Genomic DNA, 13,636 nt, shown 5'->3' on the forward strand with positions numbered 1-13,636 from the left:
AATAGAGGGGTGTAACCCCTTGTCTCCGCAACTCTGTATAAAAAAGCAATGCATAGTGCTTGCATGACATTGTCTAGTTAAGAGATATTACTAAAATATAGGAGAAATAATATAGAGAGCTCGTATATAGACAATCAATGGGGAAAACTGAAAGATTTTGAGAGATAATCTTTGTAGATCATTGTCCATACGAAAATTTAGACCTATGGGCCATGCTAGCGGTGCTTGTAACTAGAAAAACATAATGTGCCCCTTCCTATGTGTAGATCTTATATAGAAAAACCCCATAGTGAGTCAGTAATTACTATTTCTTTTCGTGTGCATGTGTGCTTCCACATCATCCAAACTGTTGTAGCCATTGGATTAGCTAGCTTAGTCAAATAACATCCATCCGATCTGAAGATGAGTCTCTACCTTGCAACATGCACGGTAGATTTTAAATGCCAGCACAGTTAACTTATGACTTGCTCAACTTTTTATATTATTTTTTTGTGTTTGTTTCTACATAGCATAATTTAGATCTTACTGGTGAATTTATATTGTGTAGTACAATATTTAGACCTCAAATCTCTAATTACATTCCAGCGGGGTATATTGTAGTATGTAATCATGCTCTGCTCCTGAGTGTGGACATGCTGAACCCATGGGCATATGAGCCCACTTTTTTAAAAAAATGCATTTTAAACACATTTTAAAATGTAAAAAAAATCAAAAGAAAATTCCACGCATATATCTTCGCAACATGTGTGCGCGGCATAAAGTTTTATGAAAAAAAATGTCTTGGCTTTGCCCCCGCAAAAAAAAAATCAGTGCTTCTCAATAGCGTTCCACGACACATGGAATTTGAAGATGTATGCATGAGACTTTTTCAGATTTTTTTGACATTTAAAAATAAGTTTTCCAAAGTGGGTTCATATGCCCATGGGGTTCATCCATGCACTTCTCCTCTGCTCCTCTCTTTATTTAATGAAAAGCTGCACTGCGAACTAATTCGGCTCTAAGTAACTACTCACTGGCCTCGTACAACAGTCAGGTTACTAAATTTGTGTTACTCCTTTGAGTTTATTATCAAATGTACAACATTTTTGTTCTATTTTTCATTTTCACATCCAAGCTATTAATTGATATAATTACACTGGTCAGTATGGGTGATAAGTTTCCTATACAAAACAGTTTTGCGTCGTTTACTTTCTGTAATCAAGTCGCCCGAGCCACGAGTAAGATTACTTGTATCATCAACAGAACATGCATGTATACCCTAACAACACCGGGAAGGTAGCTTGATGTAACTGATATACCCACGGCATGCATGTTGAGAGATCTGGCAACCAACATAATAGTGAAGGCTTATCGGCTGTGGCTCTTCATGTATTTTTGTCTTGTGTTTGTTGAGAGTTGCTGAGATTGGTTGTAAGATTGAGCGATGAGCCCAGCTTTACAACATTGTGGACGCGCAAGAACTCACGGTATGTGAGGGAACGGTAGCGCATGGGGTTTCCTTCGCCAATGAACTCCTCTGAGGGCCCGATGAGGCAGTCCGCATCCGGCTCGATGAAAACCGCCACTGACATTCGTGGCATCACCGAATTAGTCATCACCCGGTGCTCTATGCTCTTCAGCACCCCGTTGGTTACGACCTGCAAGAAACAACCAACATATAATGATGACTGATCCCATAGACAGACTGGAATGAGCAACTTAAGCCAACCAGACTAATCATTGATGCATTAACTCAAGTTGGAAGCCGAAGTTGACGACAAAGGCATTTGGCATAGGCTCCACGTTAATCCAATCACCCTTGTAGGAGACTTGGAGACCGGGGACTACACCAGGTAGGAGTAGGGTGATGAGGTTCCGATCGCAGTGTGGCGGTAGCCCGAGCGCGAGGCTCGAGTCCGAGCACCTTGGGTAATGGTTGAGGGAGATGGTGGTATCACCGCAGTTGAGGGGCCCATCGAAGTAGTTAGGGTGGAGCCCCATTCCCTCGCTCAGAAGCCGCAGTAGCTCCATGCCCACACCTCTTGTCAGCAGGAAGAACGTCTCGACAACCTCTCTGTAGCCAAAGGCAAGCCAATTCACAAGGAAGAAACTCACTTCTCCACCATGCATGGATGCTCAATTGCTTGTGATCGATGGATATATAGGTAAAATTCTTGGGGGTTTTTGGCCCATGAACTAAGTAATTCCTAGATAAATCTCGAAGGCCTATGTGCGATTACATGACGGCGTGAAAATATATTACCGAAGGCTTTGGGGCTTATCGGGCCAGTGATTCTTGCTGTCTCCCACGGGGAAGGTGGAGGCAAGGCGGAGGCAGTCCAGCCAGTACTTGTCGCCGCCGGTGTTGAAGGTGGTGCCAGAGAAAAGCCGGTTGGGCTTGCGTCTGTCGTCCGAGTAGAAGGGTGCCACGTCCAGCACCGGGAGGCGGAAGAACTCCTCGCACACTGCCTCCATGTCCCGCATCGCATGCTCAGGAACGCCGTGGTTGACCACCTACATGCATGTACACGTATGTAATCAAAAAGAAGAATTGAGAAGAGGAGGAAGACCCTGGTCTCTGCATCATCATGATGCACACGTATGTAATCAAATGCCAGTAGCAAATTAGATGGTTGGACCGACCAGGAAGAAGCCCAGCTCCTTGCCGGCGTCGAGGATGGCGCGGCGGACCTCGTCATGACTGAGGGAGAGGTCGACAACGGGGAGGGAGACGGCCGGTGGCAGGGCGAGCAGCTCGTGAGACGAGGCGGAGGAGAGCAGTTTGGCCATGGGAATGGTAATGTGTGGAGTGGAACACGCACACGGCAAGAACTAACAGGAGTAGACTTGCTACCTGGCACGCTCTTTAATTTATAGGCGTGGAGTGTTAAATTGTGTGGGTCGGAGATCTCTATCAGCTAGCGATTGGCTCTTTAATTTGTAGTTAGAACAACACAAATATCAATCATCCTGGGCTGTCCAACGTGGAGGTCTCTTGTACGCCCGAACTCCCATCTAGGGTTTCCTTGCTTCCCGTCGGCGGCGCCGGTCCGCCTTATCTTCTATGGTCCTCGGAACATGGAGGCACGGTGGATCCCGGCCCTTGCCGGCGGGAGGGCTCCGTTTTTAGATGCTTTTCTGAGTTTTGTTAGGGTTTGTGCCATGCTGAAGAAGATGAGGCGGCGGTGTCTTCTTGAAGATGGAATAAGGTCCTCCCCGCCTAGCCCCTGTCCCGGTGATGTTTCAAGCATCGTCGAAAGGCGTGTGGAGGTTTGTCTCCGGCGGATCTCGTGGGATCCAGTCAGTGTTTGTCTTCGGTGGATCCAACTGGATCCGGTCTTCGTTCGTCTATTTCTGAGTGTCTACGGGTTGGATCCTTCCGGTCTATGCTTCTCTTCATCGGCGGCGGTTGCTGTTCTGGTGCGCTGGTCCTATGGGGCCTTAGCACGACGACTTCCCGACTGTCTACTACAACAATGTTTGCCCGACTCCGACGAGTGAGGGGCGATGACGGCGGCGCGCCTTCGGCTCGCTCCAGTGATTGTAGACGTCGCTAGGTGGTCTACGGACCTGGATGTAAATTTTACTTCTAGTGTTCTTTATACTACCTTGACAGTTGATGAATAGATTGTAAGTTTTCACGCAAAAAAAAGCTCGGCTCTTTAATTTAGTGAAAGGTCGTTTGATCGGCTCATTTATTCATCCCAACAATCTTTGTTTTTAATTACCTTTTTTTTGCGAGGAAGTTTTTTTAAAAATGAGACAAACCCAAAAGCTAACCCCGTTTGGTATTTTTTTTATAAAAGAAACTCTACAAGCATTACACGTCAAAATCAGGGCTTGAACTTGGGTGGGCTGGCAGCTACCCCAGTTGCCCAGCCAACGGGTTTTAAATAAACTTGTTTAACCGTCGAGCGCAACAATACAAACAAACAAGTAGCTCTAACTAATCACAAGTGGCCAGCTCAACTACCTAGTCCGAAATGATTAGGCGAGTTGAAATTATTTCTCGTGTCCAAAACCGTATGGTGTTTGTTTTAGTTAAACGACGGTCCGGCCCTATTCTAAAGCACCACCTTGACATTTTGAAATTTTCAATGCGTGCAGCATGTAATGCTTAATTGGATGCACGCTGTATCTCGACGACCGACCATTGCAAAAGAACAAAGTGAAAGGACAATGATAGACACGGAGTGTATATTATTTGATCGATCGAGTCAGACAGAAGAACAACCGATTGATTGGATCAAGTCTTTAATAATGGACATCAATATTAAGGATCCCCAACGATTAGCTAATCGGCGAGTACTCTTTCAGGAGCCGCCATAAGGATCATTTTTGTGTCATTTGACGCGTTTTTCGCCGCCGCAACAACGGGATCGTAACAGTGTTTGAGGATAGAGTATTCAACTCAAATTTATAAATTTGACATAAAAAGAGCCAAAAAATATTTGTAAGTATTAGCAACTGAATTGTCAATTAGACCACACCTGAAGATTAATTATCTGCAGCAATATGATTAGTAGCACAGTAGTATGATAGTTTTGATGGTAACAGTAACGGTAACAGTGATATTTGCATGACATCTTTTGTCCTACCCTCCCGTGGCAGCGGGGTCCAAATGGAAACTAAGGGATATTAAGATCTCCTTTTAATAAAGAATCAGAACAAAGCATTAACACATGGTGAATACATGAACTCCTCATACTACGGTCATCACCAAAAAGTATCCCGACTTCTGTCACTACTACGGTCATCACCAAAAAGTATCCCGACTTCTGTCAATCCGGGGTTTGCAGATCATAACATTTAATAGGTGACTATAACTTGCAAGATCGGATCTAGAACATAGATATAATGGTGATAACATAAACGTTCAGATCTGAAATCATGGCACCCGGACACAATGTGACAAGCATTAAGCATGACAAAGTCATAGCAACATAAATCTCAGAACTCAATGAATTCTAGGGATCAAGCCCTAACAAAACTAACTCGATTATATGATGAATCTCATCTAACTCCCTCGCTGACCAGCGAGCCTATGAAGGAATTACTCACTCCCGATGGGGAGCATCATGGAATTGACGATGGAGAAGGGTTGGTGATGACGAAGATCGATGATTCCCTTCTCCGGAGCCCCAAACGGACTCCAGATCTGGCCTCCCGACGAAGAACAAGAGGTGGCAGCGGCTCCGTCTCGTGAAACACGATAATTCTTTTTCCCTAATTTTTCTCAAAAAATAGGATTTAATAGCGTCGGAAGTAGGGTCAGCGGGGCCATCAGGTGCGCACAACCCACCTGGGCACGCCAGGAGGGGGGGCGTGCCCTAGTGGGTTGTGCTCTCCCAGGGACCCCCCCCCTCCGGTGGTTCTTGGCTCCAATATTTTTTTATTCCATAAAAAATCTCCAAAAAGTATAGTTCCATTCCAAAAACTTTTATTTCTACACAAAAAGCAACACCATGGTAGTTCTGCTGAAAACAGCGTCAGTCCGGAGTAGTTTCATTCAACTCATGCAAATTAGAGTCTAAAAAAGAGGGAAAACGTTAGGAAAAGTAGATACGGCGGAGAGGTATCATATGGCTATCACCTGGCGGAGTAGCAAGTTGCAAACAGGCAGGTTTAACCCATATATGGCATATAAAGTCGGTTAAGAGGGTATGAAAGCTAAACTCGGTGAGTTGGAAGACCCCAAGTGACCTTATAATCAATTAATAAATACTCATGCCTAGTAAATATGGGATGAAACAACAGAGGCCTCGAATTTCGGTGATGCCGGCTTTATTACGTTGATCATAATATGATAAGCTAATAAAGCAGGATACCCATGTTTGAACCGCGCATCCTGGCAGCAAGTTCTCTTTGGCAACCTTTAATTTTCTGAGAACTCGAACTTGCGAGAGATGGATTCCTCTTGAACCGGATGTTGAGCCGGATATTGAGATATCAAAACTTTGTGAGAGACAGATTTCCCTAGCGCCAGAATTTGAACCGGAATGTTTTCTGATAACCCGACATTTTTCTTTTGAGCCGGAACTTTTTGATTGCCCGGTACTTTTTAAGCCGGAAATTTTCTAACAGCCTTTAAATTTTCACCAATGTGGCAGTAACCCCTGAGACCGGGTTATTTTCCCTCCAGTGACTCGGGGTTCTTGAACTTGCTGAAACTGGCAAAATTTGTTGAGTCTTGTCCGTTTAGCCCCCGAGTCTTAAGAGGACTCGAGGATTTGGCTTGAGATTCTCCATACTTGACCGTGATATAAGCCGGCATATAGTTGAACAACAGAACATTAGAATATGTTGAAGCTGGAAGCAAAGTGGCGAGTTGATGATCTTCGCAACACTCATTGTATAAACTTAGCGTTGATAAAGCGATGTGAATCCACGGAAGGTTGAGGTTGACCGTGGCGGGTTATAAATGATCCCTTATGAGTTGTGTCAATATCCCGGCTGGTGGTTCGTCCGGCTGGTTGTTGAAGTATAACCATACCGTAGTAGCAGTGACTTATGCGCCTGTCCATTGAGCCATCGGGTGCAGGCGGAGGCTGATAACTTATTATGATTTTCTCTAGAGTTGTTGGAATAGACCGGGCCGTAAGAGCGGCGACTTGCGCGCGCTCACGAAACAGCTCGTGCAGATGGGTGTGGCTCCGGTGTGCTGATGTAGATCAGACCACGGGGTGGATGGTAAAGACGACCGCGGCATCAGAGACGACACGGACACGGGCGAGTCGGCTGCAGGCGTGGATAGATGAGTCAATCGCACGCGCGGTCCCGATGAGCCGATATAGACCAGACCGCAGGCGCGGCGGCTATGCACATCCGTTGAACAGCAAAACATGCGCTGTCCCGGTGAGCCGATGTAGAACGGACCACTGGATGATGAGCAGCGTGTTTGCCTACGATGTAGGTCAGTCTCCGGCAAGTTGATAGTTGGATGGCAATCTATTAAGAACCGCGGGGCGGACGTTTGCCAGTATGGCCTCTACTGGACCAATATGAGGCAAACGGATCTATGTACCCGTAGCTTAATGATCTCTTTTGTTCGGGAAGTGTTGCTGAAACGTGACCCCCACTGGGTAGCCCGGGTAATGCGATTAGTTACGAGTGGCCGGACGGCTATTAACATCAATGGGGAGGTTGGCCCCTACTTCATGACTGGCCAAGGGGTCCGGCAGGGAGACCCGATCTCCCCATTCTTATTCAACCTTGTGGTTGATGCGCTCGCCTCGATTCTGGACTTGGCCAAGCGTGCGGGTCACATTAGAGGGGTGTGTCCTCATTTGGTGACACCTGGGGGTTTAACCCATCTCCAATACGCGGACGACACCATTATGATGGTGGAGGGATCTGATGAGGATATTCAGAACCTCAAATTCCTCCTCCTCTGCTTCTAGGAAATGTCGGGCCTCAAAATAAACTTTGCCAAGAGCGAGGTAATGGTCATGGGATATCCCCAAAGGGAGGCCCAGCGGATTGCCAATCGTCTGAACTGCCGCTTGGGTTCCTTCCCGATGACCTATCTTAGCATGCCCCTTAGTGATGCACGAATCCTGGAAAAGGATTTCCATCCAATAGTCGCCAAGCTCCAACCTAGAATGGAGCCTTGGCAAGGGAGATGGCTTTCTAAAGCCGCTCGAGTGATTCTAATGAACTCCTCCCTTATTAGCCTACTAATGTATATAATGGGATTCTATAGCCTACATGAATCCCTTCATCAGGAAATTACCAAACTACTCTCCCGCTTCTTTTGGGCGGGAGAGAACAATAAGTAGAAGTACCATATGGTCAAATGGTCTGAGATCTGCAAACCTAAGGACCAGGGAGGCTTGGGGGTCATCTCCTCCAAGCGTATGAACATTGCCCTCCTGTCCAAATGGCTTTGGCGGATCCAGACTGAGGAGGGCGGCCTGTGGCTTCAGATTATTCGTAGGAAGTACCTTCGTGGGCAGCCATTAGCGTTTGCCTCTAGGTCTGGAGGCTCCCAATTCTGGCAATCAGTGATATCTTTGTTGCCGGTCCTGCGCATTGGGACCTCCATCCAGATAGGCTCTGGGTCTGCCACCTTTTTTGGCTGGATAGATGGGCGGGACCCCGCCCCTTCGTAGAGCGTTTTTACGCTCTATTCTCTATCTGTGTTCGCCCACAGATCTCTGTCGCCGCGGCACTAGAGAACCTAGGCGCGATTGCCTTTCGTCGCACCTTCGGGGCGATCGAACTTTCGCAATGGGATGAATTACTTGAATGCATTGCCCTTCATCCTCCTTCTCTGGAACCGGATTCGCTTTCCTGGCACCTCGAGCCAAGCGGTAGATTTTCGACTAGATCCCTGTACCAGGCGATTGTGCCTACTCCTGGCCCAGTGGAGCTCACGGTGCTCTGGGAGATCAAACTCCCCCTAAAGATCCATATATTTCTATGGCAATGGGTTAGAGGACGCCTCCCCTCGGGCTCTGAGGTCCGTAAGCGTAATGGACCTGGGGACGGTCTATGTCCCATTTGTCTGGTTCCGAAAGATTGCAACCACATCTTCTTCCGGTGTCCGGCGGCGCAGTTCTTACGGAACTGCTTCCGGGAGGTAGTTGGGGGCACATGGTGCCATGACAACCTCCCGGATTTGTTCGGGGAGGTCCTCCGGCTCCCCGGGGCTAGGCGCGCCCCTATTTGGGTCGCGCTAGGTACCCTTGCCCGGTCCCTTTGGTGTACCCGCAATAAATTAGTCGTCGAACGAGTGATTCCGTCCCGTGTGACTGATGTGATCTACAAAATGTGTGGCTTCTTGCATCTCTGGAGACCGCTTAGTAAGCGGAGTGATCGAGGCGTCATCGACAACATCATGGCGGGTCTTCGTGCCTCGGCTGCGTCTTTTGCTCCTCCCCGCCCCCTCCTGAGCCAGATTAGCGTCTCCTAGTAGTCTTATTTGGGCCTTGTCTTGCTGTGCCCCTAGCATGATTCTATGACTTACTGTACTTGTAACTTGATGTTGGATGCTTGGTGGTATGCTTTATAATATAAAGCGGGGGGAAACCCTTTTTCGTCTAATGATCTCTTTTGTATTGAAGAATTTTTCTGCATAAAAATATCGCAGTGTGAGAATAATTGTTCTCGAAAGAATAAAAAAATATATTAAAAAGTAAAATAAAGCGGATAACACATGATATTTCTATGGGATGTCGAGCCAGTCGTCATGACGAGGCGATTATGAAGATGAATCGGCAGGCATAATTAACCGGCAACAACGGTGGATCGGCTGCTGTTGTGAGCCGGCCGTGACAGCAAGGCAGCTGAACTTATAGCTTGAACCACCTCTGCTCATCTTAACAACTCCATGCCTCAACCACTGTTTTCCTCCCACTGAGTATATTTTAGCAGTCATCTGTGATAATTTTCAAGAACTTGACTATTGTAATGGACAAGAGGTCCTCTAGAGTCCAGAAGCAGCCATTGAAAAAATTGAAGTCTGAAATTTCTCTCTTATATTCCACCGGGCCAATTCCTCCCTCTTTACTCTACTTTTTCTCCAGCCCCGTTGGGAAGCCAACACACCAACGGGACTCATTTGCAGAGAGCCAGAAGTCAGGTGCAGTTGATGGATTCGGGGAGGAAGTGACCCGGAGCATAGCAGAGCTGCAGCCCCATGGCGGAAGCTTGGGCCGGCTTGACGCCGGGGTGACGGCTTGAAGGTCCAAGGCCGCACGGCAGTAGCGGTTGAGGCGAGGCGGGTCTGCGAAGGAATGGACCGACTCGGCGATGTCACAGGGGTGGAAGGAGGCAGAGGCAGGTTGCTGATACGTCTCCATCGTATCTACTTTTCCAAACTCTGTTGCCCTTGTTTTGAACTCTAATTTGCATGATTTGAATGGAACTAACCCGGACTGACGCTGTTTTCAGCAGAATTGCCATGGTGTTATTTTTGTGCAGAATAAAAAGTTCTCGGATTGACCTGAAACTTCACGGAGATCATTTTTTGGAATATATAAAAAATATTGGCGAAAGAATCAACCGAAGGGGCCCCACTTCCTGGCCACAAGGATGGAGGGCGCACCCACCCGTCCTTGTGGCCCCCTGGACCTGCACCGACCGCAACTTCAACTCCATATATTCACGTTCGGGGAGAAAAAAAATAGGAGAGAAGGATTCATCGCATTTTATGATATGGAGCCGCCGCCACCTCCTGCTCTTCCTCGGGAGCGCAGATCTGGAGTCCGTTTTCGGTTCCAGGGAGGGCAAATCATCGCCATCGCCATCATCAACCATCCTCCATCACCAATTTCATGACGCTCACCGCTGTGCATGAGTAATTCCATCGTAGGCTTGCTGGACGGTGATGGGTTGGATGAGATTTACCATGTAATCGAGTTAGTTTTGTTAGGGTTTGATTCCTAGTATTCACTATGTTCTATGATTGATGTTGCTATGACTTTGCTATGCTTAATGCTTGTCACTAGGGCCCGAATGCCATGATTTCAGATCTGAACCTATTATGTTTTCATGAATATATTTTTATTCTTGATCCTATCTTGCAAGTCAATAGTCACCTACTACGTGTTATGATCCAGCAACTCCAGAGTGACAATAGTCGGGACATTTCCCGGTGATGACCATAGTTCACTAGTAGAAAACGGGCCTTTTGTCCCGGTTCGTAAGGGCCTTTTGTCCCGGTTCTAGAACCGGGACTAAAGGGTCGTTACTAATGCCCTGACCCTTTAGTCACGGTTCTAACCAGAACCGGGACAGATGGGCCTCCACGTGGCCTGCGTGGTGAGCCCAGGCAGGAGGGCCTTTGGTCCCGGTTGGTGGCACCAACCGGGACCAATAGGCCTCCACGCGTCAGCATTTCTGTGGCTAGGGTTTTTGTTTTTTTTGAAAGGGGCTTGTTTAGGGGTTTTGGGGTTAATTTAGTTTGTTATTAGCTAGCTAATAGAGAGAAGTGCCTCTCTTATATCTCTGTGCTTGGTTTATACCAACGCTATGCTATGCCTAAACATGGCTTAGATTGAAGTGAAGGCAACATATGTGGTGCATGTCGAAAGTAATACTAATTAATCCTAACTTGATCAAGTTTGGATTAGTACTACTTTCGACATGCACCACATGCATGTTGCCTTCACTTCAATCCAATCCATGTTCATTTCACCCACTGATATATATATATATATATAATAACTCTTCATGCTCACATCATGCATCATCATAATAATAAGTCCTACTAATCATCATGATAGAACTTCTACTCGTTATTATAATAACAAGTCATACGATCATCATCCTCATAGTCATCGAACCCAACCCTACTTAATTGTTCTTAGCACATGATCATCAGTATTAGGTACGACCTAAATACCCTCTTTAAGGTAAAATAGCATAAAACAGTATAGACCCTGACTGTCCATTATGGAGAATGGAGATCATCCTGTCTCCAATTCTTGCGCCCCGCTTCCTTTTGCGTCCAAGAACCTCTTTATGAGTGTCCATACATTTTTTCCATTCTCTGATTTGCATGTCTCCACTTCTTTTAGAAATCCGGTATGGACAGTTGAGATTCGTAGGATGACCTGGATATATGTTCAAAACATCAAGGCGACCATGCTCATACATCAGATGAGGCACACAATCCTCTGGGATTATCTGTTGAAAAACATAGTATAATAACTTCATAGTTAGCAATGAAGTACTAGTTTTATATAAAAGTATGCAAAAGATGCACGTATGTCGTAATAGTAAAAAATCTTACCAGGGTATCTCCATAGTAGTTACCGTAGTTCAACACGTGCACTAGTGGCATGTATTGAACATAATGTTGAGGCGTTCGATTGTAGATATTGTAATTCTCAAGATCATTACAAAATCCAACCAGATGAGTTTTCTCCTTGTAAGTTAACTCAGAGCCATCGGTGTAGTAAGTTCTATCTACCATCTTCTGCACATTCTTTGATACTTCAAAATAAGCTGTCAATGAAAATAAGCTGTCAACTATTTTGAAATGAACAATATAAATTAGTTAATAATTAACTATGTTTGAGAAACTCACATAGCGGTAGAACTAGAGGCGTATCAACAAGGACCCAAATGTCCATATTGTCTTGCTCGATTTCAGGACCACCAAGATCCATGGTGAAAGCATACCCTCATCAAAACCATACAATTTGCAAAATGCTTCCCAATTTTTGCAACCAAAATGGGTTACGCTCTCAGCATTATACAACCTTACTTCAAAATCCACATCATGATGGGTCCTTAGGTGAATTTTCTTCGTTTCAAAATTTTCATGGTCTTCAAAATCCATGCTCTCCAAGACATAGCGTCTTGCATGGCATGGGATAAACTATACTCGAATTGTAAAAGATGAAAATTACACGTTGAAATAGTTGAAGTCATGCTTAATTATGAAAAAAAACACTTGTCGTCGTTGCGTACCGTTTCAACTTCGAAGGTCTCCTCGAGCTTAATGCTGAAGCGCCGACCATCGTCCAGGTGAGGCCTGTCGCACTGACCTCGATCGTCGTGGCACCAGTCACACTCCCCCGGGAGACTTCCGTCGTCCGATGATGAAATTTCCTATACGTTCATAATTCAAAGACTAAATTAGATCATTATTATTCAACTAATCATATGCATATGCCTTGCATAGTGCTCTCCAATTTGAGCATTCAATAAGAAAAATCAAATCGCAAAATAAAGTAGTATTCAAATTAGGATGCATTCAATTATAAGAAAAACTACATCATCTCCATGTGTCCGTACATCGAATATTATCACTAATACACGTCGAATACTATCATACATATCTCCAGTATAGCTAGAACCGTAGCGCCCGACGGGTATCGGCGCGGGCGGTGGACACCCAAAGGGAAGGAACCATCACAGGATCATAGCTCCAGTGAGATCCCTGAAGAACCTGCCAGGTATTCTCGAACCTGCCCTCCAACGCAACCATGTAGCGACGGACATGCTGGTCCTCCTCGCTGACACGGTGACGTACCACCTCCGCGGTGTCCGGAAGCCTCAGCACCGTCACTGGCCCACGCGACCGCCACCAAACAAGGATCGGGTCAATGACGGGCTGGCTCCTCACCAAGCTACGCCCCCCGGAAGGTAGCGCCTCCCAGTACCACCTCGGCGGAGCCTAGTCCCGGACATGGCCCATCTGGTCAAGCAGGTGTCGTCCTCCGCCGACTCGACGACGAGGATGCGGGATAGGCATCGTCCACGTCGATGCGGGAATAATTGCTTTAACTAAAAAATAAACTAGTTCTATTAATTTTCTTGCTAAAAATAAACTATTTCTATAGTAAAATAAACCAGTTTTATTAAATCAACTAGTTCAACTACTAAGCACTTACTATAAATAGAATAATGTAGTACTTACTAAAAATAAACAAGTTTACCTAGTTCTAACTAATTCCATTAAACACTTTCTAAGTAGTACTAATTACTAAAAGTTATTGGGGAGGGGGGTATATCGACAACGACATACCCGATAACAAAAATAAGAAGAGGAAGAAGAAGAAAAAAAGAGGAGAAGAAGAAAGGAATAGAAGAGGAAGAAGAAGAAAAAAAGAGGAGAAGAAGAAGGAATAATAGAGGAGAAGAAGAAATTCTTCTTCTCCTCTATTATTCCTTCTTCTTCTCCTCTTTTTTTCTTCTTTTTCAT

General features: G+C 45.7%; 1 protein-coding gene across 1 annotated transcript; it reads right to left on the reverse strand.

Annotated features, from left to right (window-relative positions):
* Positions 1-1,043: 1,043 nt before the first annotated feature.
* On the reverse strand, positions 1,044-2,806 carry LOC123152262 (2'-deoxymugineic-acid 2'-dioxygenase). Its single transcript, XM_044571850.1, has 4 exons — positions 2,623-2,806; positions 2,243-2,493; positions 1,783-2,053; positions 1,044-1,637 (listed from the first exon to the last, which is right to left on the reverse strand). The coding sequence occupies exons 1-4, from the start codon at positions 2,767-2,769 to the stop codon at positions 1,365-1,367; spliced, it is 942 nt and encodes a 313-aa protein (XP_044427785.1). The 5' UTR covers positions 2,770-2,806; the 3' UTR covers positions 1,044-1,364.
* Between the last annotated feature and the right edge of the window lie 10,830 nt (positions 2,807-13,636).

This window comes from Triticum aestivum, chromosome 7A (assembly GCF_018294505.1).
Source record: "Triticum aestivum cultivar Chinese Spring chromosome 7A, IWGSC CS RefSeq v2.1, whole genome shotgun sequence".
Taxonomy (NCBI): Eukaryota; Viridiplantae; Streptophyta; class Magnoliopsida; order Poales; family Poaceae; genus Triticum; species Triticum aestivum.